At 33.7% G+C, this 27574-nt stretch overlaps 2 protein-coding genes across 3 annotated transcripts in view; one reads left to right on the forward strand and one right to left on the reverse strand.

The window, feature by feature from the left end:
- Positions 1-27574, reverse strand: part of LOC150104450 (DNA-directed primase/polymerase protein-like) — a 369024-nt gene that overhangs the window by 301295 nt on the left and 40155 nt on the right. The window contains exon 1 of one of the 2 annotated variants that reach the window (XM_090395148.1): positions 12280-12401. The exons of the other annotated variant lie outside the window; for it this stretch is intronic. The gene's annotated coding sequence lies outside the window, so the exon portion shown is untranslated. Of the gene's footprint in view, positions 1-12279; positions 12402-27574 lie in introns of those variants that run through there. 2 annotated transcript variants of the gene reach the window in all.
- Positions 7310-27574, forward strand: part of LOC150104451 (zinc finger CCHC domain-containing protein 24-like) — a 120458-nt gene continuing 100193 nt past the window's right edge. Inside the window, exon 1 of the mRNA XM_090395151.1 lies at positions 7310-7503. Coding sequence (XP_090251277.1) covers positions 7396-7503 — 108 coding nt within the window. The 5' untranslated portion in view covers positions 7310-7395. The remainder of the gene's footprint in view (positions 7504-27574) is intronic.

Genomic DNA, 27574 nt, shown 5'->3' on the forward strand with positions numbered 1-27574 from the left:
GACAATGTGGTGAATGACACAAGAGGACAGAAAGAGGAAAATGCAAACCTCAGTAGAATGGGAATGAAGATACTATAAAAGATATGAACCCGGGTTATGATGTCAGAAAAGAGCAACGAATTGTCTATAGTGATATATGCCAATTAGAGAAGAAGCTGGTGGTTGGAGGTGTAAGAAGGACAGTGCAAGTGACAGACAAGTCAAAAGATGAATGACTATAGTGGGATGGTGGACAGTAGTGTAGAGCTCTATGGGGACTCTGTGGTGAAAAATGTGAAACTGGATCAGGTGGCGAAAGTATGAGAGGAGCAACGATAGGAAAAGTGACTAAGGCTGTGGAGAAGAGAGAAAGTGCAGACGTGTTGACAGTGCTGGTAGTAACGAATGATTTGGGGGGGGGGGTTTGAGAGTGTCGTTAGATATAGTGAAGTGGAAGAATATGGGAGTCAAAACCATGAGTGGTAACTGAGGAGGAGAGTACAAATTACGAATGGCATGATAGCTAGAATGTGCAGAAAGAGAATACTTAAATATGTAAATGTATGGCATGAACTTGAGGATAGGAAGAAAAGTGGGCGTGCTGTAGATGGGCTACATCAGAGTGAGAGTAGCAGTGTTATGCTGTGTAGATTGTTGATGAGAAAAGAAGAGGATGAAGTCAGTTAGGGAATCAAAACCTGGGAAGACAAGATGCAAACATGGCCTTAATGGGAGCAACAGAGTCAAAGGACTCGAATGATCTTTGAAGGTGTGGGAAGAGGAAAGGGAGATAGGGAAGGAAGCCATTGGATTTATATATCAGTGCAAAGCATATTAAGAATAAGGGTGCAGAGTTGGTAGATTTGATACAGTTAGCCCACAAATGATTGGTGTCAGTGAGATATGGTTAACCTCTCTACCGGCCATGGTGGATGAAATAGTGATACCAAATTGCACTTCTTAACCATGTTAAACAATAGGTGTTACAGAATCGTATCCAGATTTTGCTGAACGTCTATAGACGTCATGGCCGGTTGGAAAGTTTTAATGGAGGTTTACACACTCACGGGAATAGAATGTGATGGTTATGGCATTTTTTTTTTAAAGATAGAAAAGATAAACGAGTAGATAGAGTATTACTGATGACTTTAGATCTCTGTCCACTCCCCTCCACTTGAAGAAAGCAACAGTAATAATGGCTTTGGAGCCATTTGGTGTCTTTTTGAGGTAAGCAAGAGTTTTAGATATTTAGTAGAGTGTTGTTACAGGCCAAACTATGTAGAGGGAGATGATTCTGAAATGTTTGGACAGAACAGACAAGTGAAAAGTAAGAGGGTGATAGTAAAAGGTAACTTTAACCAAGGAGGAATTGATTAAAAGCATAAAACGTGTAATAAAACCGAATTACTTGAGTTACTTAGGGACAACTATCTTATTCAGTGTGTAGGTGAAGGAAAGCGTGGATTAGAGTTAATAATGTCATCTCACACACTGATCACCACGATGCCACCAATTCGAGAAAACAGTCATGTGGTTTTGACGAGAGAAGTATCTAGGCAGGTACAAACTTCACAGAAGAAAATAGATATATGGAATCACATATATCTATTTTCTATGATACATCAAGGAAACAGGATGGTGATGTGCAGTGGCTTGATCTGTTCAAGGAGAGAGAAATCAACAGTGCCTGGGATGGCATCAGTTTTCGTATGGCAGTGTCACATTGCATTCCTAAGGTCAAGAGAATTAAAAAAAAATTCAGCAATCTCCTGTTGAATAACAACATGAAGGAAGACTGCTAGTTCAGGAATGTGAAGTATTTAAACAATTAAATAACCTTTAATAAGGCTGCGGGACTAGATGGAATATCGCCATTTTTGAATATACATATGGCGATATTCCATTTAGTATCCTTGACTTGGTTGTCGAACAGGCAACTGAAACTGTCCAGAAGAGGGGAAAGAAGGAAAAATAGGCCCAAATGCATAAGGAAAAATCTTAGCGGTGTCCAACTACAGGCCAGTGTGAATATTAGGTATAGTGATTAAGGTCTCAGAGAGAATGCTTCGAAAAAGATTACAAACCGGGATTGATGACAATGGAAACTTATCAGGATAACAGAATGGAGTTGTTAAAGGAAGGTCTTGTTTTATTAACTCAGTCACATTTTATAAAATGGCGACTAGAATATTGGATAGAGGAGATGCTTTCATATTGACTTCTTTCAACTGAAAAAGCATTTGACATATGGTGAACTACTATTGAAATTGAGCAGGATGGGGGATGGATATTCTGTATCTTGCACATGGATGGTTGACAGATAAGAATCTGCAAGTGGTGGGATGCAGTAACCCAAAAAAGGAAGGTGGCTAACGAGCACTACAGGATTCTAACTAGAACCACTGTTGTTTAATTTATATATCGATTATTTAATTCAGGGTGTGAGAGGAGATATCCAGTTGTCTGCTCTCATGTTAAATTAGGAAGAACAATGTCAGGAAGTTCTGACATAATCTTCCTTCAAGTGGATTTGAATAGGTTGGTGATTGATTGGGCTGAAGAATGAAGATATACTACTTAGTGTAAAGTTATGCACTTTGGCCATAGACGACGGAATGAGGTTTATCATATTGGAGAAACTCAGCTTCAGGAAGCAAAGGATCTGGGGATCTTGGTGGACAGGGACCTTAAATGATAGGATGGAACGAAAGTTGTAAGGGTTATCCAGAAATTGCTGCTATAGTGCAAATAACCCTCACAAGAAAGGGATATGACAATTCCACTGTATAATGCACTGTTGAGGCCGAATTTTTTTATTTGTGAGTACAGATCTAGTCGCCTGGCTATATTAGTGATAAGGCAATATTGGACAGAGTGCACAAGCAAATAACTATCTCAAGACTGCAATGTTGGGTATGAGGACAATTGTGCAGAGCTTGGGAGATAAATGGAGGAAAGATGATATAATTGAGACATAAAAGTTGGTAAGAAAAGGCCTGTATAGTTCTGCAGAAGTCGCATTTGGATCCTCTAGGCTTTCCGAAGGCGCGATTCTAATCGCCGACTAAAGGAACTTTTTCTAAACCTTTCTTCGACCAGTTCCCAAATTAGTCTTTCTCTGGAACAGGCAAATACGTTATTTCTGGCGGAAACTCGGGTTTTTCGTCCCGTAAACTCAAGAAAATCGAGCATAACCCAAACTATTTCAGATAATAACGTATTATGTTAGGTAAGAGATCAAGGGATGACGACACTTGTTAATCGCTTCTTCATCAGATGCCGCTTAGGATTAGTAATAGTCTTCGGTGAATTATCTTTGATTGGCTACCGGTGGAGATTGACCTTCCCCTTCAGTCTTGAAAAGTTATGTAGGGCTAAAACGGCCTCTCATACTCCTCCCTGTACGGGAATAAAAGGAGGTAGCTTGTTTTACTTTATTTTATTTTTACTTCTTGAAGTTGGTGGGAGCAGTCATCAAATAGAAGTATAGAGCAATGGTTGATGGGAGAACAAGAAATCAGCCTAAACTGTACAATGATCATATGAATAAGGAAATGATAAGAGATTTTTTTTTTTTTTTTTTTTTTTGTACATGGCAAGGGGTGAATAAGTGTCTTGTCAGGGTGGGCGGTGAAGGCTCTAATGCTGAATGCGTTCAAGGCAAGGTATAACGAATATTGCTGTATGCGAGTATTCAACCCCCTGAGATGAGTCTCTGGCACCATGAAGGTTTGGAAGTAACATTGATACTAAAAAACGTTTTTAGTAACAAGTTTCATATCTTCACATATCACCAATTCGCTGAGCAACAGTATCATTTGATCGCGGCATGCACAGTAGTGTTTGTAAAACTTTCTCCAAGCATAGTTTCCACAATATCAATCGTAGCTGGCAGAATTAGGTCTTCTCCGATAGTATCTCCGATAGTGCATATAAAATAGCACCTAGCTATTTTATATGCAACTTTGTAGCGAAATCTAAATATTCTACTGCATACTTCTTGATTTTACTTTCGGAGCGATATTCTGTGAACCTGAATTTGTTGATGTCGATGCTCTACAGTCGTCAGATGCCCGCTTATGTCCAATTAAAAATTGATCCATTTTTCGACACTTGAAAAGATTGTTTTTATACCGTGTATCAGAGTCGTTGCGAATAGGAGTAAAATAACGCGTGACCATCCACTTCTCCCTGTTGGTCACTATTGCAGTGTTACTGCCGTCTTGCCATTTCAAGCCTTATTTATACTTGCAGAAATCGCGAATGGTTCCGAAAGACCGATACGATTCAAGTCGGTGCAGTGATGCCAGATCTATACAATTTTCGAAAGATTTAATGACGTATTTAAATTTGTATGAATATTTAAAAATTTTAATTAATTCCTAGTATGGGTTTTATGGGTTTTGTCAGTGTCTCAACACAAGAATTTTAAGGGGGGGGGAAGGTGTGGGGGCGCCACAAAAATTAATATTAAAAAATGGGGCATACATGAAAGAAGGTTGAGAAACACTGATGGATGGCCGCTAGGGAAAATAGGATGGCCGCTAGAGAAAATGATGTTGGTTTAGCATTAATAAAAAAAGACACGGGACTTATAAAGTGATGGAGGGGATAATGTAGCTTATATGCTGTATTATGCAATGGAAAATAGATTTCAACGACTCTGGTTTCAACCCGAGTCGTTGAAATTAGTTATGAACAAGCTTGTTCAAAAAAAAAAAAAATCTTTCTGTGAAGGATTAGTATCCCCTGCTTTAGAACTCAGAATTTTTCCCTTAATTCTGAGTTTTCCTTCAAATGATATTGTTCCAATATAATGATATACCAGAGGTTTTGTATGCCTGCTCCAAAGAGACAATCTCTATTGGTGTTTCATATACTTTTAAAGTGACAGATCAAATAAAAAAAAAAATAAATAAAACAAATTTAAACGCCTTTTTATTTCCCAACCGGAGTAAGCGAAACTCTTCTAGCCCTAATATTTTGGAAATCGGCGGACAACTGCAAATAAAACAAGCTTATTGCTGCGCATTTCAATTCCGGTCTTAGCAGGGAATTGTCGCATACATTTCGTAAATTCATTTATGATGAGCCTGTATAGCTTTATTACTGGACTACTGTAAACGGATTTTTGGTTAGCCAGTCATGCGATTTTGTTCATTCTTCATCCAGTCTGTTTTTTGTGGCTGAAAACTAACTACGACCACTCCTACGTTACTATCTTTGGAATTTTGCTATGAGAATTTAGACTTACTAACGACCGGTGAGAAACATTTCCATTTTTGCTTTCCGGAATTTCGAAATAGACGAGGCATCAAATCACGTCCTCCCCACTTTCTCATCTACTTAAATTACTTTCTCTCTTTGAGATCAATGATCACAAATCATAGCCATCGTTTGCTGGTGACAGTACATTCCATTCTTCTACAAACCTGATAGTTCAAACATTCCTGACTTCACAGTCTTCTATAACCTGAACCACTTTACAGTCAATTTAAATTCTACCAAAATGCAGTCTATACTGAGATAAAATCAGATCTCCTTTCTTACACCGGCATTTACTTCTAGTTTTTTCCTGGCATAAACATATCATATTCATAATCTCCAATTTCCACATTCAAGACACCTTTCACCTGTCCAGCTGATAATTCTGTAAACAATTCATATCTGCCCGACCCTAGAATACTCTCCTCACATTTAGGGGTGGTGTGCTAAAAACTTTCGTAATTTTTTTATGCTATCCAGAAGGCAGTGTTCAGCTGAGGATTTCTTTCTCTGTGTATCTCTCTCTCACACACACCTCTAACTACTAATCTCTCATCAGATGGTCTGTTTCCGCCTTATGTAGTTGAATCAAGCTGTCTCCTGAAGCGTCATCAATCGTTCCTCCGCTATCATCCACAACTATAATAGTAAGAGAAGCAGCTGATCAACAGCCATTTATTTATTAATTTATCTACAAGCCCACCAAATCTGTTTCTTCTCTTTCATTCTCGTCTACCTATATATTCCTTTGGTGATAAAAGCTGTCCTGATATGCAACACGAATATACTGCATGTTATACAGCCTCTTGTATGTATGGAATTGGTATTAAAAAAAAAAAAAGTGCATCTGTAATCAACTTCAAGGCTAATTTTAGGTGTGGGATTCGTCTAATTTAGCACTAACTACATTTCCTATTCGACATAAGCAATCAATTCTCTGTTCATTTTTTTTTTTTAAATTTTATTTTTAGCATCGGAGATAGTTTTCTTTGAGAATCACTCAAAATCACTATTCATTCGCAATTTCTAACTAGGCCTAAAGTCTACACTTACAGTAGTTAAGAAACATATATAATGTTTTTATGCACGCAAAAAATTATATAAACTTCTAAATGTAGTTTTTAGGATCAGCTAACTTGAAAAAATGAAGATCTTCCCTTCCCACAAAGTTAAAAAAAAAAAAAAAGCTTCTACCTTAACTTTGTTTTCATAAAAGACTTAAACTCGCATTTACTTAAAATGAAAATGCCAATTCTAGCATACACAAACTCTTGAATTAAGTGAAAAAAAAAAAAAAAGAAGTAGAATAAATAATTTTAATTAGCATTAAACTCCTAAGAGAGCTTAGTGGTCTTCTTCAATGTCATGAAATGCTACGTACCAGGACGCAACCACAAATACAACAAAGATGGAAGGTCACTACTACAAGAGTGACTTCTGTTTAAGGTTAATCCTTTGCTCTCTTTCTGTCCGTCTTCAGATAATACCAGCGGAGGAAAACTTGGACACTTTCTTGTTCCTGTATGGCGGGGATTCATTTTTGTGTCTATTTTGATCACTTCAAATAAACAATTTTCTGAAAATTTCCCAAAGAGCATACTAATTTGGCATAAAAGTTCTACCATTTAGGGATGAATTATCTTCGAAAACAAAATATGCTTCTGTTGTCACATATCCTGCTTATAATGAGATGGTATCGAGAATGAATTCCGAAGTACATCGATTCATTACTGGAGTGCGATCTACTTTCGCTCAAGAGGACACCGCTGTTGCAGTTTCACATTTTATTCACTACTATTTCTCTGGTAGCTAGCCCAACTGGCACCAGAACACAAGTGCTACAAGCCAAGCATCATTAGAAGGGAGCAGTGAAATATGATACTGCCAGTGACGGAGATTGACTACAGATTTGTTCACAGGAGAGTGCTGTAGCGTTAATTCAGTATGCAAAATTGCAGCTGCGTCTTCCCATTGGTTAAGGATTCAGTGGGTTTGTTTTATTGGATGCTTTTAAATTAGGTCCCGAGAGAAGAGGGTGAAGGAGTTCAGAGGCCAAGCGCTGGAGTCTTTGGGTGGCAGCTCATCGGCAGCGGCACCCCAATACTCCGTCGCGCTGCCAAAATTTGTGGAATAAGTTCAAAAGTGTGGACAATGACATCGTTAGCATCGATAGACGCCAGTGCTTCCTTATACCAACCGGCACAGCTGCTAAACTGGGTCTATTTGACCTTGGCGGATCAGCCACCTTCGAATGACCAGGTGGGTCGAGATGTAATTTAATTCCGCAATTTTTTATTGGTTCACTTGTCAGTGTTTACAGTGAAATTGCGCATATGCCGCCGAGAATGCGCTGTGATTTACAAACAACACACGTCGAGCATCTGAAACAGCTGAGATTAGAAAAGCGATTTTAGACAGCAATACCGATCACTCTAATAACTGAAAGAAAGACAAAAAAAACATTACGTTCATCTCATATTTTTATTTCTGATTTTTTGTTACCCGCTGAAAACAAAATGTCACAGAATCATTTTACAACCAGGGCAATAATTCACTGCAATACATCAGAACAGTTTCTACCTTTCATATAAATAATAAGTATCGTAGCTAGACATCAAATGCTCATCATTTCTCATTCTTAATTCTTTTCCAACAGATTACACCAATTTAAAGTAATTTAATATGTACATATTTGTATGATGATGTCGGCTGCACGCTGTAAAACAATTCCACTTGAAACTTAAGCAATTCCCTATTGAACTCGATACATATATATATATATATATATATATATATATATATATATATATATATATATATATATATATATATAGAAACTGCTCCAATTTGAAACGGTTCATGTGAGAACTAAAATATTGGAATGATGACGATGACTATGGAAAGGAAATGTTCAGATAATATTCGAATGTAATTCTACATCGATGTGTATAAATGTGTATATTTTAGCAGTAAAATTAGGTATTTTAGGTATTTCAATACAGTATATGTCGAGCACTAGAAATAATAAACTGGATAACAAAATTAAAAATTAAAAAAAAAAAAGTTGTCACCGCATATAATGAAAATGTTATTTTAAATCAGTTTAAACAGCTGCGAAATAAAAAATCTTCATTTAGCTCTGAAGCAGAAATAATATCCTTTATTAGAAACTGATGGAAATTTCAACGGCGATGTTAATCTATTGCCATTCAAAGGGGGGGGGGGTCGGTAACTAAAAATGCGTTAAAACACAAACACTATTTTTTGGGGCACACTCTGCTCGAACCTTAGAGCAACTGCTTTTTGGAGAGCTAAAAAATTCTGGCTAATAGATGTTCTTAATGCTAATTCTACGCAAGAAAGGATGTTAGCTTATGCGAACATTAGCCTTATTATCGGGACAGGGGATTCGGAAACCCAGCTCTAGAGATTAAATCTGGGCCGAACAAAATCGAGCAGTTATATGAGGAAAATATTCATGGAATTTGCAAAATAAAGAAATGCATTTTTCACTTAGTTATTGTGTTTATATACTGTTGTTAATATTTCATATCTTTTTCTGGTATTATGTGTGTATTCTAAAATGTTATGATAAAATCCATTATTACATTCCTTCTATTCTGCTACTGAAAATGCCATATTTCTTCTTCCGCTTGCAATTTGCAATTGCCATGCCTTGCAGTAATGTTCAAAGAATAGTTATCTTTCATACGAAACTTTCGTACTGAAATGAAAGAATATATATTATACTGATCGTTTCTTTTAAAACTCCTAAACTAGTATACTTGTATTTTATACGGAAAAATGATTTCATTGTAACTAGAATAAACTTTCATTTAATAATAACGATTCCCAGGTTACAGTATACATACATACTTGTAAGCATTACTTGAAAAACTGCATGCCATAAAGATGATGACCTAATATATATATATATATATATATATATACAGAGGAAAATATTCATGGAATTTGCAAAATAAAGAAATGCATTTTTCACTTAGTTATTGTGTTTATATACTGCTGTTAATATTTCATATCTTTTTCTGGTATAATATGTGTATATATATATATATATGTATATGTATATATATATATATATATATATATATATATATATATATATATAAATCTCAAGTAAGCAAACAGTTAAGTTTGCATCTGAACGTAGTTCAAGTCTAAAGGTGCTGCAACACCAGGGCAACTCATTGTAAAGGTGGGTAAAGCTCTGATCACTATTCTTAGTATTTTCCATAATGTAAAGTACATCTTACTCATCTTACTAAGAGATGTATACTGCAATACATTATGGGTGGGGGTCACTACCCAGACCGGTTTCAACCTTTTTTGAGGTCTCCTCCTGAACTACGTTCAGGCGTAAAATTAATTGTTTGCTTACTTGGGATTAGGAGTAAAATAACGAAGTTTATTTATAAAATTACTTGGTAACCCTAATATACATTATTCCCAAGATAAAAAAAAACCTTTTTACATATACACAAACTGATCTTTCAGTTAGTTTGTGTTGTTCTGTAACATAATCATCAGTAGTTTATTTGCAACTAATGCAGGGACGACTAATCTGTACGTATTAGTCGTCATCTTTATGATGACCAAACTCAGATTATGTACATGGCACGAGGAGCATTTTCTGGATCTTTTTCGGTAGGAACTTAGTTACTCCACTATGTGTCACATAATAAGATAGAATCTTGTTATGTGGCATCACATAACAAGATAGTTACTCATCTTCGTAATCTCCGTTCTGCAGGGGAAGGACTAATCCAGTTTTATCCCCCTCCCGTAATCACTTATGCCTAATCACATTCTCATTTCTACCTGCATTAGTTGCAAATAAATATACTATGATAGTTATGTCACAAACCAGATTCCTGTTTGAATTAGTTAAGGATTTTTGCCACATTCGCTCCTGGGATACTTCGTGTATTTTTTTTAATATTTTTTTTTAAAGAAAACGTTTTAGTGACAGTCATTAACAGTTGGCTGTGATTCTTTATACATGAACGACACACTATGCTACAGTCAAAATAAATATAAAAGTTTGCTTCCAAACGAACAATTCTATTCGGTTTCTTTCTTTTTTATTTTTCCCTATACTAATGGATTTTTTCACTATTAATTTCCCGGTAGTATTCTTAATATCAATCCAATCGTTGTGAAAACATTGCGAACGGCACAAAATGTAGCGTTCGTTAAACTGGAGCTTACGTTACAATAATATCTACTTATTATTACTATTATTGCACGGACACCTCCATAAAGTCTTAACACTTATCGTGGAAGTGTTAGGACTCTATCAACAAAATATCTATCATGTCTCTCCTTGAACCCATTAACAGACAAAGCACCGACAACAGACTCTGGCAACCCATTTCACTCATTCACTACTCTCCAACTAAAAAATCCATTTCTCATGCCCTTATTAACCACACTCTTACCCGACTTCCAGGGATGAACCTATTGTTCTATCCCCCCCTCTCGCTGAGTGCTGAAACATACCCCCCCTGAATCAATCGTATAAAATCCTTAAGTAACCTAAATGTTTCTATCATATCCCCCCTTTTCTCCTATCAACCAACTTCAGCAATCGACAAATCCCTCAATCTATCCTCATAGGGAGCATTCCACCCACCACTATCTTGGTCGCTAGACTGTGGATCCTCTCCACCACTTCCTTTCTAAGAATCCCAAGTGACCAGACCTGAACACAGTAATCCAGATGAGGTCGGAATAGCTCCCTTATTTCTCTTGTTATAGTGTTTTTCGAAACCAAGTAATCCTATGAGCCACCCTGGCTACTTTAGCCATATGCCCTCTAAATTTGAACTCTCTATTTACTACTAACCAAATCATAGATGTGATCAATTTCCTGGAATACAGTTTCCTCAATGTGGTACACAGCTTATAATCTTTGTATCAAATATGTATAACTTTACACTTTCCCACATTAAATCGACATCCATTATGTTTTGCCCATAATGTCAGCCTATTCAAATCATCCTGCAAGCTCTCTACTTTCATTAACTGTTATCCTACCCACCTTTGCATCATCGGCAAACAACTGAATATCTTCCTTCAAATTGTTTTCTATATCATTTATACACAAATTAAACAACAGTGGTCCAAGCACAGAGTCCTACTGCACACCAATAGTTACCTGCCTTCTCCTGAATTCTGCTCCTCCGTATACTACTTTTCGATATCTGCTCATGAACCACCCTTTTAGCCATATCATCCATTTCCTATCCATCCCCATTTGTTGCAGTTTGCGTAATAGAGTTCCACGTGTTATCTTGTCAAAAGCCTTTGCAAAACTAACAGCATCATGGTGTAGCCATTCCCTTTATCTAACTCAGCTATTACCCTATTATAAAAAATTAATAGATTATTAAAGCATGATCTACCTTTCACAAAGAATCATGCTGCCCCTCATAGTGTATCATATTCTTATCCGCCCATTCCTGAATTCTCTTTTTGACAAACTTTTCCAGTAATTTTACCACCGCTCCTGTAATACTGATTGATCTATAATTTGTTACCACATAATACATAGATCCATTCGGCCTTCACAATCCAGAAGTTGAGATTGCAATAAAGCAACATATCCCGCTGCTCATTTCCAGCGTTATTCTCTTTCTTTTGACATCCCGTAACTTTTTACCTATTCCTAAAACCGAATTTAGCATTAAAAGCAAGACGGTACGCTAATGTTAATACCATAATAATAAGCGCCGAAAAGGATTTGAAAAGTATCCTTAGGAATATTTTATCTGTGATGAATTATCGGCAAAATATAAATCTAAAAAAATACATATATATATATATACAAATATATATATATATATATATATATATATATATATATATATATATATATATATATATATATATATATATATATATATATATATCAACAACAAAGCAGAAGTTCGACAGATAATTAGACCATTATACAACTACATTTATTGACAATGGCTAGAACAACTTTTGAGCTCGTCAAAAAAATCAGCTCACCTGTACGGGTGCAAAATCAGACTTCACGGAAGTTCAATTAGCACCACATATATAAAGTGCATAGCCCGGCCCGTTTCTACATTTTGCGGGACCCTGTGCGAAATGGAAAGGCGGGGCCCCTGAAAGTTAGTAAAATTTATGGAAATTTTAAATGGAAGAATATCTGGTTAATTAATTAATTAAATCAAATATGAAAAATATTTATGCACATAAATAAACAAGTATGCTCTTTAGCATCAATTTAAGTAAAGGGAAAAAATTAGTAAAAAAAAATGTGTTTGTATGTACATGATATATTATTTTATTATGTAAGTACACATTATCATAATAAATACGCCAGAACAATGATTTATTTAATAATATAAATAATAATATAAAAATATGAAAAAAATATCCATTTTTACTATAAAGAATGAAGTATATGTATAACAACTTATAAGATTTAAAAGAAATCTTAATATATTAAATTTTATTTAATCTAATGCGCTTATCAATAAAATCATTTATAACGCTATCAAAATTCAAACTTTAAAATTCTAACTTTAAATTTTTTGCAATTTCATGTTCTACAGATATTATTGCCAGGGACGACAAACGGTCTTGAGACATAGAAGATCGCAAAATAGGTTTTTATTCATTTTAATTTGGAAAATGACTTTTCTGCTGATGCGACCGTAACTGGACTGGTCAATAATATTTTAAATGTCGTAGTAATATTTGGATAAATATCCGACAAATTATTTGCAATTATGAATTTTAAAATATTAATGGGTGCATCTTCTGAAACAATATTTCTAAAAATAATTAATTCGTTGTAAAATTCAGATTCATCAATATCTGTATTTAATTTTTGATACAGCTGTTTGCAGCAAAATTTTAATTCATTTTCTGTCATATTTCTTATTAATTTCATATCATAAAGAAATCCAAATGATTTTTGGTGAATTTCATACAATTCAAATGTTTGTTTGACAGATTGTAGAGCAGTATCTAAAATTACAAAAAAGAAATTTATCCTGAAATTATCTTTGTTATCACCTATGTGTGATTCATCAGACGTTTCATAATCAAAAAATACTTTTCTTCGACGTACTCGACTTTCTTTAAATTTAATTTCTATTTCTAATAGATTTGAGAGTAATTTAGCAATCTCAAAACAGCTATCAAATCCTGATATTCTCTGCTCTTCAAAGTACTGCACTAACTCTTTAATATGCTTAGTTGCTAAGTCTGTTGGAATTTTTGCATTTTGTTATACTTTACTTACTAAATTAACTTTTGACAAAAGCTCATATCAAATTACAAGGCTTAGTATAAACTCAAATGAATCTATTTGTTCATATATTGAAACCACTTCTACTTTGATAGTATTATCTGATGCAGTTTTAAATAATTCTTTTAGTGCATTTAAAAATTCTGGAATTTAAAAACGTACAGCTCTAACTGATTCTATTCTACATTCCATCTTGTGTCACATAACGGTTTTGAAGTTAATTGTTCAACAAATTTCTTTAATATGTCCCAACGTGAAGTTGAGGCAGCAAATAATGTATATATTTTTTGTATAACAAACATTAAAAAAAAATTGCTATAATTGATGATTTTGCGACATCGCCTGAAAGGAAATTTAAATTATAACAGGCGTTAGGAGTATAAAATGCTTTTCGTTTTCATTTAAAATGTAAGCACGGTCTCCCTTATATACTCCTTTCATATTCGCTTCGTTATCATACCCTTGCCCTCTACAATCTGACAATTTAAGATTTAATTTATTGAAAAGTGATTTTATATTTTCATATACCTTTACCAGTAGTGTCATTAGTTGTTAAAAACGTCAAAAAGTGTTCACGGATTTCAATATTTGCTTCAATTATATGTAAAAATCTAAAAATTACTGAAATGTACTCCTGATGACTAACATCAGGAGTACAATCGAGAATTATTGAATAGTACTTTGCTGTCGTATCATATTTACAATATTTTGTTGAATTTTGGTTCCCATATCAACAATTAATTCATTTTGCACAATGGGTGATAGATACGAATTTTGTTTCTTACCTATAATTTTTTTTTCCAGAACATCGCATTAAATGATCTTTTAAAACTGGATCAAATTCTGCAATTATTTCTATGATTCCAAAACAATTACCATTATGGGCTGTGTACAAACTATCAAAATTACCTCTAAGAGCTAAATTATGTTCGGATAAATAAAGAATTGCTGCTACTATTCGTCTTAAAACATTTCTTAACAGTTCTGTTTCGAATTTTATGACATTTTGATTTGCCTGATCAATTGTATTGTGATTTTTTAAATTACATTCCATTTGTGTCCATAAATACATGCTTTTCATGTGCACTGGATTTCGTTCGTGCGACTTTAATCTTTCACTTACATGTCGCCAGTCAGGAAAGCCATTATTAGATAAAAAATTATCATCAGAAGAAAATAATTTGCAACAAAAACAAAAAATAGAGTTGGAAGAATTTGAATATACAATCCATGTTCTGTTTGGCTTTTCTCCGTTTGCAATTGTCCTAACATAGTGAGCGGTGGAAAAACACCCCTTGTTGTCATATTTTGGAAAATCATTTTCAGTCGGAGGAGACGGTGGACCACGTTGTATAATTTGTGTTAGTGTTGCGTTGTTCTAAATTTTGGGCCATGTTGCTGGATCATCAATAGTAAATAGTTCACCTTCCTCTGGTGTCTCAGTTTTAGGATCTTCAATGCTCATTGTTTGACCTAACGTGTCATGTTCTCCGCTTCCTTTGAGTATTTCAGAACTCTCATTATTAATTAATATTGAAGCCGAAGAACTGTTTGCAGTTATTTCAGAACTCCCGTTATCAACTGATATTCAACTTCATAAATTTAAACAGTGAATTTCTTTGATGTTCCTCAGCCGCTTCTTTTTCTTGTTTTCGCTTTCGTTTTTCATGCCCACTTTGGTATTTTCTTCCATAATAATCTCTCTTATGACTAGTCATACTCTAGAATTAAATACGATAGATTTACTTATAAAATAAGTTAATAAATTAAAAAAAAAATTGCTTACCTGATAAATAAAATATATCTAAAAATAGATAATATTAGAAAATAAATAAATATAATATAGATTGAAAACTGCTATTGAAGAAAAATTCTCATGTCGGATAACCTAAAACCAGTTTACAAAATATATTTTTTAAGATGTTTTGCAAGTAATGTCACATAAAAAATTGCCATGACAGTACGTGTATATACTTACTTGTTCATAAAATCATAAACTAAAATAAAAAAAATCTCCTTAAAATTATTAAAAACACCTGTTTTAAAATGCACTTTTCCCTATTTAACACTATGTTATACGATATTGTTATGTATGTTAGAGTAGTTTCAAATACTACCGCTACGATCTCATTTCGCTTACTATAACAAAAATAGTTAGTTGTAAAATTATATACACATATTTTTCTATATAATTTTTTTATATAATAATTACAATATTAATTTATATAATAATTAAATAAATAATTGATTTATTTTTTCAATTTTTTGCGCTTTGCGGGTTCCTGTGCCACCGCACAGGTTGCACACCCATGAATACGGCCCTGTGCATAGCCCCTGCCGTACAAAATGAAACGTCCAAAACAGATAAAAACATTTTGGGGCAACTGCAGTAAAGAAGACAACTCTAGTACATTCTCGCCTTCATTCTAGAAGTCCCACTCTTGGAGAAATATTATCATGTCTATGCAATGATACTTCTGCAAGTCAGTCGGGAAAAAAAGTAATAAAACCCGGTTGGAGGGATTGGAAGCATTACATAATTGTTATGATAACACGGAAAGAAAAATCCCGACAATATACCGAAATCGTTTATTTTCCCTGGCGCTATATACACTGAGTAGCCAGTTTACTTGTCATCATCCTGTATTATTATAGCAAGCAAACTACACAGATTAAAAGACATTGCCCCAACCCACATAAAAATACTAATCTATAAAGAATTATGTGAAAACATTTTAAGATACGCAATCACATCATACGCATTCTGCGCAGACTACAGACTTAACAGGCTACAATGGTTGCAAGATAAAATGATAAAACTGATATTCTGGGAACAACCCACTCTTATGCAGGAAGCACGGACAAAACACAAAATATTTACGGTGAAACACTTATGCCACTACACAGTCATGTTAAAACACTACTACAGCTCAACATATAGAGTAACCAGAACAACATACCAAATAACAAGACCACAGTCAACAAACTACATAACATATAAGTACAACAATCACCACGGCAAAGCCACCCGAAACTTCTACGTACCTGACATGATAAACAAACTGCCGTTCGACAACAGAAACCTAGGAACATACAGAGAGCTGAAACAGGCACTATATAAATATTATAGCGAGAATGAAAATTAGAGCAATTCCTGTTTCTCTCTCCCCCACCACACATGCACACACACACACACACACAAACCTATGACAACCCCCCCCCTCTCAAAAATTATCACTACAAGAACACAAAGAAACAAACACACCATGTCTAAATCCAACCCTATTTGCACAAAAAAAGAAAGAAAAAAAGAAAAAAAAAAGAAGTTAAACTGTATTAGGAGTCGAAGTCTTCCAAGCACGTACCAACAAACAGTAAAATCAACACCTGGCTTGTGACCAGTATAGGAACACAACCATGAAACCACCACCCTCTGTCATCTATTATCTTCCTCAGATAAGCTCAGCTAAGCTTCGAGGAAGAAAATTACTAACTTGCAAGTATCTGTTATACACACTTGTAATGCGTTATAAATATTATATATATATAATTACTACAGCAACTATGTATGCAATTCATCTGAGACATAAAAAAATAAAAAATAATAATAAATAAATAAATAAAATAAATAAAGTATTATTATTATTATTATTATTACAATTATGTATATTCTAAATTCAAAAATTCTGTATAATCCTTATTGTAAATATTGTAAATATTATTATTGTATGTAATTTATATTAAGACATAATAATATTTTTTTAAAAAAATAAAAATTATTACGTAACAGCACTAGTGAGTCCAAACACTAATCGAGGGAGGGCACGTACTCTGTCTCCACTACTCAATCCACCACCAACAACAACGAACCACAACTACCATCATCATCCACCAACGCCATCTACCGTCCCCCATCACTAGTATTGTCACAGATAATCACAACCATCCATGCCCACGGCGGGATTCGAACCCACAGCCTTTTGGCTGGAGAGTGGATACACTGACCACTCGGCCAACCAGGCATGCAATATTAACGACATTCAAAATAATTCTCGAATTATTTTGAAGATTCCGCAGCTCAGTCGGTTTCGGCAAAGACCTTTGGTTGGAAATAACAGGTTCAAATCTCGTCTAGGAAGCGAAAAATATTTATAAGAACTTTTTGATGGAAGATGAGTTAGCCGGTTTCATAACTAATTTGGAAACTAATTTTTCATCCCGCAAGCTGCCTAGGAAAGCACACCCAATTTACACGCAAAATGTAGTTAGGCATAAGACTAATCACCTCATCCAGAGTTAAGAAAGCCAGTTTGGGAAGATATGCCTTAAGGGATTGTCAAGTAACGCGGATTATTATTATTATTTAGTTATTATTTTAAGTAAATAATATCTCTTTTTCTACTGTATATGTTTACTTTGTACTGTCATCATCATCATACTCTTCAAGGATTTTAGTCCTATTATGTTCCGTTTCGATCTCAAAACCATCGGCAAATCTCTTCAAAGGATGATGGCCTTCTTTTCCCTGATGGTTTATGATGAAGAACTTGTTTGAATAGTCCTTCCAATTTCATTCGTTTATACAGGCGCCATTCAATTATATTTCTATTTCTTTATTTTCTCTATTATTGGTTCCTGGTTGAATTTTTTTTTCATTATTTATTATTTTTTTATTACTATTTTAGTACTAACTTGTTCTAAAACCTTGTGATTTATTATTATTTTACTTCTAATTGGACCTTGACCTTTAAAAAATAGTTTTTGATTTTTCTGTTGAGATGATCATTCCGAAATTGTTACATTTTTCTTTTAGATTGAGAATGGATTTGTAAAGATTATCTTCAGAATGTTTAATTACCATCTAGTCATCAGCAAAAAGGAGTGTTTGTATTCACATTAGAGGATAGTTTAATACCTTGATGGGTATTTTTTTTTTCATTTTATTATTATTACATTTAAGTAAATGTTTAACAAAGTTACAGATAGGTGTCATTCCTGTCCAACTGATCTCTCCGAGATGATAGTTCAGTATTTAATCGTATCTGTATCTCGTTATCATCATATATGTGTATAATAGCTCTTAGAATGCTATTTGATATTCTTCCTGTGATATGTTAAATAAAATGTTTCTTTTTACCTTATCGAATGCTTTTTCGAAATCAGTAAATGTGATGTTTGCATCTAGGTTGCACTCTCTTCTTTTTTCTATCATTAATATTTTGTAAGTTTTTTGTTTTTTTTTAATATTCTGCTATATATTTTTAACAGGAATTCAGAATACCTCTATAATTTTAGGGCCTTCTTTATTTTTCCTGAATAGAAATAACTATTACTCTTTTAGTAGATTTCCTATTTAATAACTTTATTTAAAAATAACAAGTCTCTTTCTAAATCTATTTCATGCATATTTATATAACTCTGAGCCTAAGATATCTTCTCCAGGTGATTCCCCATTTTTGTTTCTTCCAAATTAATTTGTAATTTTTCTATTATTATATCTTTATCATTTTCACTATCTGTTTTCGTTACTTTCTTTATCAGTCCATTATTCTGAATAAAAATTTGGCAATTAGTTCGCTCTAACATTTGAATTGAGATTCTTCAAAATTTTATATGCATAATAATATTTTAATATTCTACTTCTAATATTTTACCATGACATCGTCCTGATTGAAGAAGATGCAGCAAGGCTGGAACAGACATTGCAAACACTATATTTCGTATGGCGTTATGCGGCCACAAAATTCATAAGCAGTATCTGCTCTTATGTAAAAGTACAGGTGACAAGTGCTTTGTCATCCCCTATAGAGTCCTGACTTCGATCTGTTCCTTACATTCAAAGAACCACTTTGTGGGATCAATACAAATGACTTATCAAATATATCAACAAAAATGATTGTTGATAAAAATGCTAGACAGCCAAACGCTGAGCAGTAGTTTACTGCTGCTCAGCGTTTTGTGATCTCTGTATTGCCCAGTGGCAAAGAGAGATCACAATAAAGACCTGTAAATGCATTTTTTTAAATTAAATGTTTCGTTTAGCAACATAAGCACAGTGTGCAGAAATTTTGAAATGACTCCTGTAACAAAATCCATGAATATAAATATAAAAATGCTACAGAACCCAAACAAATACATTCCATATATATTATTGGCGTTGCACCAATCATATACATTGAATGTACTCGTTTGTTTGTAACATTAAATAATACAGTATAAAATAGAAATCAGATTAATGTTACACTGCAGTCGAAAGCAATAGTATAATTTGTATGTATTACTCTTATTTATACCTTTCTAAAAGCTTTAGTCAATACTTTATTAAAGTTAGAAAAATACTTATTAAAGCAGTTATCTTTAAAAAATATTTAAATGAAGTAACGAAATGACATGAGCGTGATGAAACGTTTCTGAAATAAGGGAAAGCAATCAAAAATGTTCTTAACTAAGCGGGGAGTTCCGTTTTAAAGCGTTCTATATTAGTAATACCACATGTCATAACTTACTACTATGTCTTGTTATAACGAGGTCCTTAATTAATCTTACAGGGTGCTCCGAATTTTTGGCATAATGATATATCGTTGTTCCATGAGAGGAATGGCAGTGACATTGATGGGCATTTGGGATTACAGAAATGTAAAAGAATAAAATTAAAATTAAATAACTCTTCGGATTTGTTATGTTTTTTTTTTTTTTAATTTTTCGGTGAAAAATAAGTAGTAGTATTTTCTGTTTAGCCATGAACAGATTTGTGTAGATATGTCTACGTCTACATACTACACCTACTACGGGGACCTACTAATCTTGTCCACAGAAGAATATATATATATATATTTTTTTTTTCGTCGTCTGAGCAATTCAGGTATAGACTTTTTATGTCCTGTTCCTGCTCTGCAGATGAAGTTGGTCTTTCCATCTTAGTCTTGGACGTCCGCGGTCTCTACTTCCTGTAGGCTTATATTTATATGCTAGTTTGGGAATTCTATTGTTATTCATCCTTTCTATGTGGTGTAGCAAATGTTGCTAATATTCTTCTATTTCTTGTACGATGTTTTTTGTATCTAATCGTTCTTTTATTTCTGTGTTTTTCTTTTTATCTAATCTAGTTGAGTCCCAGGAGAGGTCTTAGAAACTTCATTTGTGCTGCTTCCAATCTTTGTCTGTTTCTTTGTTTTAGAATCCAGGTTTCACTTCCAAATTTGAGATATGGTTTAGAGGTCATATTATGTAATATTAATTGAGTTTATTTAGTCATTTATTTTCCAAAATTTCATTTAATTATGCCATTCATTCTGTTGTAAATTTGTAGTCTTGCTTCCAATTATGAATCAGTATTGTATTGCAAGATTATATTTCCTAAGTATCTGAATTCTGTAACTTGTTCAATTATTTTATTGTTAAGCATAATTTTGACTTTTTGAATGGTGTTTCCACACATTGCCATAGTTTTGATTTTTGTTTCCGAGATTTTCATTAAAATTTTTTTTTGCTATTTCATTTAGATCATAGGTTCCCAAACTTTTTCGGACCACCGCCCACTTTGCAAGACATCAATTTTGTAACGCTCCCCCATTAAATTTTGTAACGCCCGCTATTATACACACATATACACATGTTCTATTTTCTCATTGACATAGAAAATTGACATACATTTCTATCTGACATGGTAAATTTTCAAATGAATGAAATGAATTAAAATGCGATATTTAAATTTTAAATGATTATCTAATCGCAAAATCACGAAAATAATTAATTGTTAAATATATATTATTAATTTCTTCTATAAAGAACCACCGACCCCTAGACCGCCTGAACGACGCCAAATGCTTCTGATCCCACTATACCCCCCCCCTCCCCCCAGAAGACCTCAGCGCACACTGGGGGGCGGTACCGCCCACTATGGGAACCTATGATTTAGATGATTAGTTGCAATTTGCAGTTTATCTTCTAAATTTGAAATTAGTACTTTACCATCTGCATAAAGTATTGTATTTAGTTGTATATTAGTTTAACTCCATCTTTGACAGTTGTTTTCCATTCTTTTAGGATTCTGTTTCTATAAATGTTGAATAGGATTGAGGATAAGCCACAACCTTATCTTACTCCTTTATTTATAGTTATACGTTATGATAATATTCCATCTGCAGATTTGATGCAAATTTTTGTTTCTCTGTAGAGACTTTTTATTGCTTTAATTAATTTAGGAGGAATTTTATCATCCTGTAATATTTTCCAGAGCAGATTTCTGTTTAAGTTATCATAAGCCTTTACGTAGTCAATAAATAGAAGAGACGTGGGCAGATTAAATTCTTTCCTTTTTTTTATGATCTGTTGCATTGTGAAAGAGGCATCTATGCACCTCTCCCTCTTCTAAAACCACACTGTTCTTCTTCTAAATAATTTTCTGTATACTTAATTAGTCTGTTCTTTAACATGTTTGCATATAGTTTAGATGCTATTATTAAGAGAGTAATGCCTCTGTCATTTCTACATTTGTCCTTGGAGCCTTTTTTGTGAATATTTATTACCGCTTCATTTTCCCATTCTTTTGGAATCTTTTGATATTTCCAGATATTATTGAAGAGTTTAAGTAAGTTTTCTTTTAAACTATTGTCTGCATATTTAAAAAGCTCAACGCATATTCCATCCAGGCCCGGGCTTTTTCTATTTCTTGAATTTTTTAGTTCTTTTTCTAATTCTTCCATTGCAATTTCTTCTGTACTTTCCTGTGTATTGATATCTTTAATTTTGTGAGTTTTCTCATTGTTTTGTATTTCTTGTTTTTCATTCCACAATGTTTTATAGTGTTCGATCCAATCAGCTTCGGAAATTAGATTATTTCTTAATTGGTCATTTTCGGCTGTTTGTAGTTGCCTGAAAATTTTAAAACCTATTCTTTGTGGTCCAGTGATATCCTGCTCTAAAGATTTAACATATTTACTCCAGTCTTTTCTGCGTATACTTCTGGAAAGTTTTCTGACTTCATCCCGTAGTTTTTTATATTCTATATAGTCAGCAGCGTTTTTACTATGCAAATAGATTTTGAAACCCTTTTTTTTCCTTTCGGCTAATTTCTTTAAGTCATCATTCCAAGTTCTAAGCAATTTTTTTTTGTTTTTCCTTGGTTTGTATCCTAAACTTTCTTCTGCTGCTTTTAGTATGGTTTCCTTTATATTTTTCCATTTCAATATTGTTTGTGGTTGGTTTTATTTTATCTCTCATTCTGCTTTTATATAAGTTTCTGATCTTTCCTGTTCTAGGAGGTGAATTTTAAACTGTTCATTAGATGTTGGTTCATTTTTTTTTTCTTTTGAAGTATGTGGTTCTTTTTATGAATTCAAATCTGCTTTCAATTAACAAATGATCACTATCAATTTCGCTCCCCCTAAAAACCCTTGTATCCAGGGCCGGCAGAAGCGGGCATGCAGGCGCCGCTAGGAAGGGGGCGCCGCCGCCGAGGAACGGTTCATAAGTTCATTTTTAAGACACAAAATTTTTATCATAAAAACAAAAAATTCTTAGAATGATCAATATTAAAATAAATAAGGCCGGATACACCGAATAATGAAAAAAAAAATTGTATATTGCCGCCTCTTTGATCAGCAGGCTGTTTACAATTTTGCAGCGAGAGCAGGCTAAATGCTTGCCGGCAAAATGTTGTGTCTATTGCAGTCTATCTAAAACAGGGATGCACAGATTGCGGGCCGCATGCGGCCCTCCGTTGATTTGCTGGCGGCCTGCCTCACCGTGTATTATTTTAACTTTAACAAGTTACACGACAGGTAATTTTTAAAAATGGTACATGCGCAAAGCAAAGTAGCTGTGACGTCACGATTGCTTGTCTACTTACGATAATCGGTTAGTAATAATGTTAACAAATTTTATAATTCGTCTATTTGTCATATGAGTATTTTGTTTTCGATTAATTATTACCCCTAGGAAACGGTAAAAAATAAATTCTACAATGGATAAGGCAGGGCCAAGTAGGAAACGCAAACTATAGGATGAAAAACGGCAGTTTCAGGATAGCTGGACCAAAAAATATGGTTTTGTGCAGTCGTTTAATAATATCGTGTGCTTGATTTGCAAAAGTGCTGTAGCCATACCAAAAGAATACAATATAAGGAAACACTATGAAAGTCTGCATTCTACATTTTCAAATCTACCCGAAGAGCTACGTAAACAAAAGATTTCATTTTTGAAACGAGAATTGACAGGTCAGCAAGTGGTGTTTACAAATCCTATTCAAGATTAGGAAATCGCAACAGAAATAAGTTTTGAAATATCTCGCCTTATAGCAAAAAGGTGCCGACCATTTACAGACGGAGATTTCTTTAAAGATTGCCTTGAGATAGCTGCTAAAAAAATGTGTCCTGAATCAGCCAAAAATGTTGAGAAAATTCAGTTAAACAGGATGACTGTGCAAAGAATTACTACAATGTCGGAAAATGTAAAGCACCAATTAACATCTTATTCAAAGAAATTTGCCTATTTTTCATTAACTATTGATGAATCAACTGACATTACTTCCACAACCCAGTTGTTAATATTTGCACATGGAATAACGCAAGAGTTTGAGGTAAGTGAGGAGCTGATTGGAATGAGTTCATTGTCAGATCAAACGATAGGTAATGACATGTTCACTGGGCTTTTGGAACAGTGTTCCAAAATTGATTTAGATCTGACAAAATTATCAAGTTTCACGACTGACGGAGCTCCTTCCATGATAGGAGCTAATTCTAGATTGGTAACATTATTGAAACAGCATTTGGGATGGCACGACGATTAGTTAATACAATTCCACTGTATAATCCACCAGGAGTGCCTTAAGAAACTTGGATTTGAACATGTCATGAAAGTTGTGGTTTCAACGATTAATTTTATAAAATCCCGTGGCTTTAATCACCGACAGTTTAAAACGTTTCTTGAAGACATTGAAAGTGAATATGGTGACTTAATTTTTTACACAGAAGTGAGGTCGCTAAGTCGTGGACAAACATTGGAGCGGTTCCTAAATTTAATTGATGAAATTGAAATCTTCATGTCTGAAAAAAACAAAAACGTCCCTGACATAAAAAATCCGGATTGGTTATGTGACTTAGCCTTTCTGGTTGACATTACTAATCATTTAAATACGTTAAATATGCCACTTCAGGGCAAAGATCAATTGGTTACTCAACTTTAAGGCCACATTTTGTCTTTTCAGTGCAAGTTAAATCTATTTCAAATCCAATTGAAGTCAGCGAATTACATCCATTTTCCTAATTATAAGAAAGTTTCTCAAAAGTTCAATGTCAACTTCAAAACTGTGTATGTTGAAAAGATTGATAACTTGATATCAGCCTTCAAGGATCGGTTTTCTGATTTGAAAGAAGTGAAACCGTTGCTAGATTTATTTAGCAATCCTTTTGCCATTTTTCCCGAAAATGCACCCGAATCAGCACAGCCTGAACTCATCGACATTCAAAACGATGAGAGCCTGCGAAATAAATTTAACGAAGGCAACTTCTATCGTTGTGTCGATAAAAACAATTATAAATGGTTGCTAGATAATGTATTAAAATGTGCAAGCCTCTTTGGCTCAACATATATTTGTGAACAAACTTTTTCAGTCATGAATATTAACAAATCGAAAAATAGAAACCGCTTTACTGATGAAAATTTAGAATCCATTTTGCGGTTTGCTCCTACAAAACTCGAACCAAATATCAAAACAATTGTCAAATCAATGCAATGTCACGCATCAAATTTCATTCACTTACTTTTTATTACCTTTTTTGTAACAATTATGATAGGTATAAATAAAATAAACAGTATATGGTAGATAACTTTCAAGTTTTTTTTTTTTTTTTTTGGTGGCCCTCCCTTAAGTAACAGTAGAACTATGTGGCCCTCAGCCTTAACAAGTTTGTGCATTCCTGATCTAAAGTGAAACGGATAACGGTTTTTATGCGCAGAAACAATTTTCGTACAAAACATTTGTTGCTAGTTAACCAGTCATATGGTACGCATCTCAATAGGCTACTGACAGTAGTGCAGTGCGGACTATTAATTCGTCTCTATGTCGTATTGTGTAATAATTTCTTGTGGGTATAAAATAGAAATTAAAAAAAAATAATAAAATAGAAATAAAATCAAAAATTTAAAAAAAGTTATCCGATGCACAAAATCGTAAGCGTCATGCTGCGAAAGAAGCAGATATTAAGAAACAAACTGGGGCTCTTAATAAATTTGTTAAAATATTAAAATATGCTGATGCAGATTGTAACCAACTCGATACATCAGAAATCAGAGTTGAAGAACCGTGCACATCATCCAATTTGCATGAAGGTACTACTGCAACTATTGAACAAGATAACAAGACGCATGATTTAAGTGAAAAACAGTTAGGAGAAGATTTAGTTGTAGTTGACCACGAAACTAACACATTGTTAGCCTCTATAAATTTAGAAGATCCAGGTGAATGGGGAAATATTGATGAAAAATTACAGGTTGTTTTAATTGAAATGGGGCCTGTTCAAAAGAAAAAAATAATATATCCCAGAGATACATATGGTCGTAAATTTGGCGACACGTATTATAATAGAGAAATGGAAAACAGGAAACTCGTGCCAAGAACATGGCTCAGTTATTCCGAAACTTTAAATTCTGTTTTTTTGCTTTTGTTGCAAACTTTTCGCACCTACTGAATCAATTAATCTTGTAGAAGGTTATAACGATTGGAGAAATGTAAGTACAACTTTGCATAGACATGAGACTAGTTTAACTCACATGAAAAATTTCTTAAAATGGAAGGAAATTGATAAAAATTTAAAAAAATTGATTGCCAGACTCAAAGCATGTATGAAATGGAAAAGAAACATTGGACGAGTGTTTTAGAACGCTTGATTGAAATTATAAAATTCCTTGGTAGCCAAAATTTAGCTCTTCGCGGATCATCTGATAAATTATATGAAAGGAATAACGACAATTTTTTAAAATTAGTCGAAATGTTTGCGAAGTTTGATCCTCGTTATGGGAAATCATGTTGAAAGGGCAACAAGAGGACTACAACGAAACAATAGCGTACACTATTTGAGTAAAGACAATCAAAATGAAATATTGGAAACTTTAAGTTACGCAATCAGGGATACAATTTTATTATCAATTCGAAAATCTAAATATTATTCCATAATTTTAGACTACACACCTGATGCAAGTAAAACAGAACAAATGACCATTATTATTCGCTTTGTTTCCTGTGACAATGGAATTGTCAGGATCAGGGAAAACCTTTTAGGTTTTGCAGATATATATCAGATTCCACAGGACATGGTTTATGTGCAACAATAATGGAACAACTGGAAAAATGGAACATTCCCATTGAAGACATGCGAGGTCAAGGGTATGATAATGGGGCAAATATGAAAGGGAAAAAATATGGGCTCCAAAATTTGCTTTTGAACAAAAATCCTCGAGCTTTTTACGTGCCATCTGCTGCTCATACTCTAAATTTAATCATTAACGATGCCGTCAAACTGAATGCAGATTCAATTAGTTTCTTTGCAATTATTCAAGAAATATACAGTTTCTTTTCATTCTCTTACAAAAGTTGGGCAATCCTTTTAAAGTTCGTAAAAAAAAAAAAAAAATTAACATTGAAACAGCTATCAGAAACGCGATGGGAAAGTAAAATTAATGCAATCCGCCATCTATGATATCAGTTAGGAGAAATTTACGATGCACTTTTTGAAATTTTAAATAATGAAAATTTTAAAAAAGAAACTCAGCATGAAGTACAAACATTATGTGCTAAAATAAAGGACTACAAATTAATTTATTCTCTTATAACTTGGCATGATTTACTTAACAGAATAAACCCTGTGAGTAAAATGTTTCAAGACAAAAATATGAACATCACACTTGCTTTCGAAAACTTAAAAATATTCTTACAAGAGTATCGATCAGATACAAATTTTAAAGAAGTTCTAAACGGCAAAAGAACTGAGTGCAGAGGTAAATGGAGAACAAGCATAACTGGTA

This window comes from Typopeltis vanoorti, chromosome 7 (assembly GCF_054136105.1).
Source record: "Typopeltis vanoorti isolate ZY-2024b chromosome 7, IOZ_Tvanoo_1.0, whole genome shotgun sequence".
Taxonomy (NCBI): domain Eukaryota; kingdom Metazoa; phylum Arthropoda; class Arachnida; order Uropygi; family Thelyphonidae; genus Typopeltis; species Typopeltis vanoorti.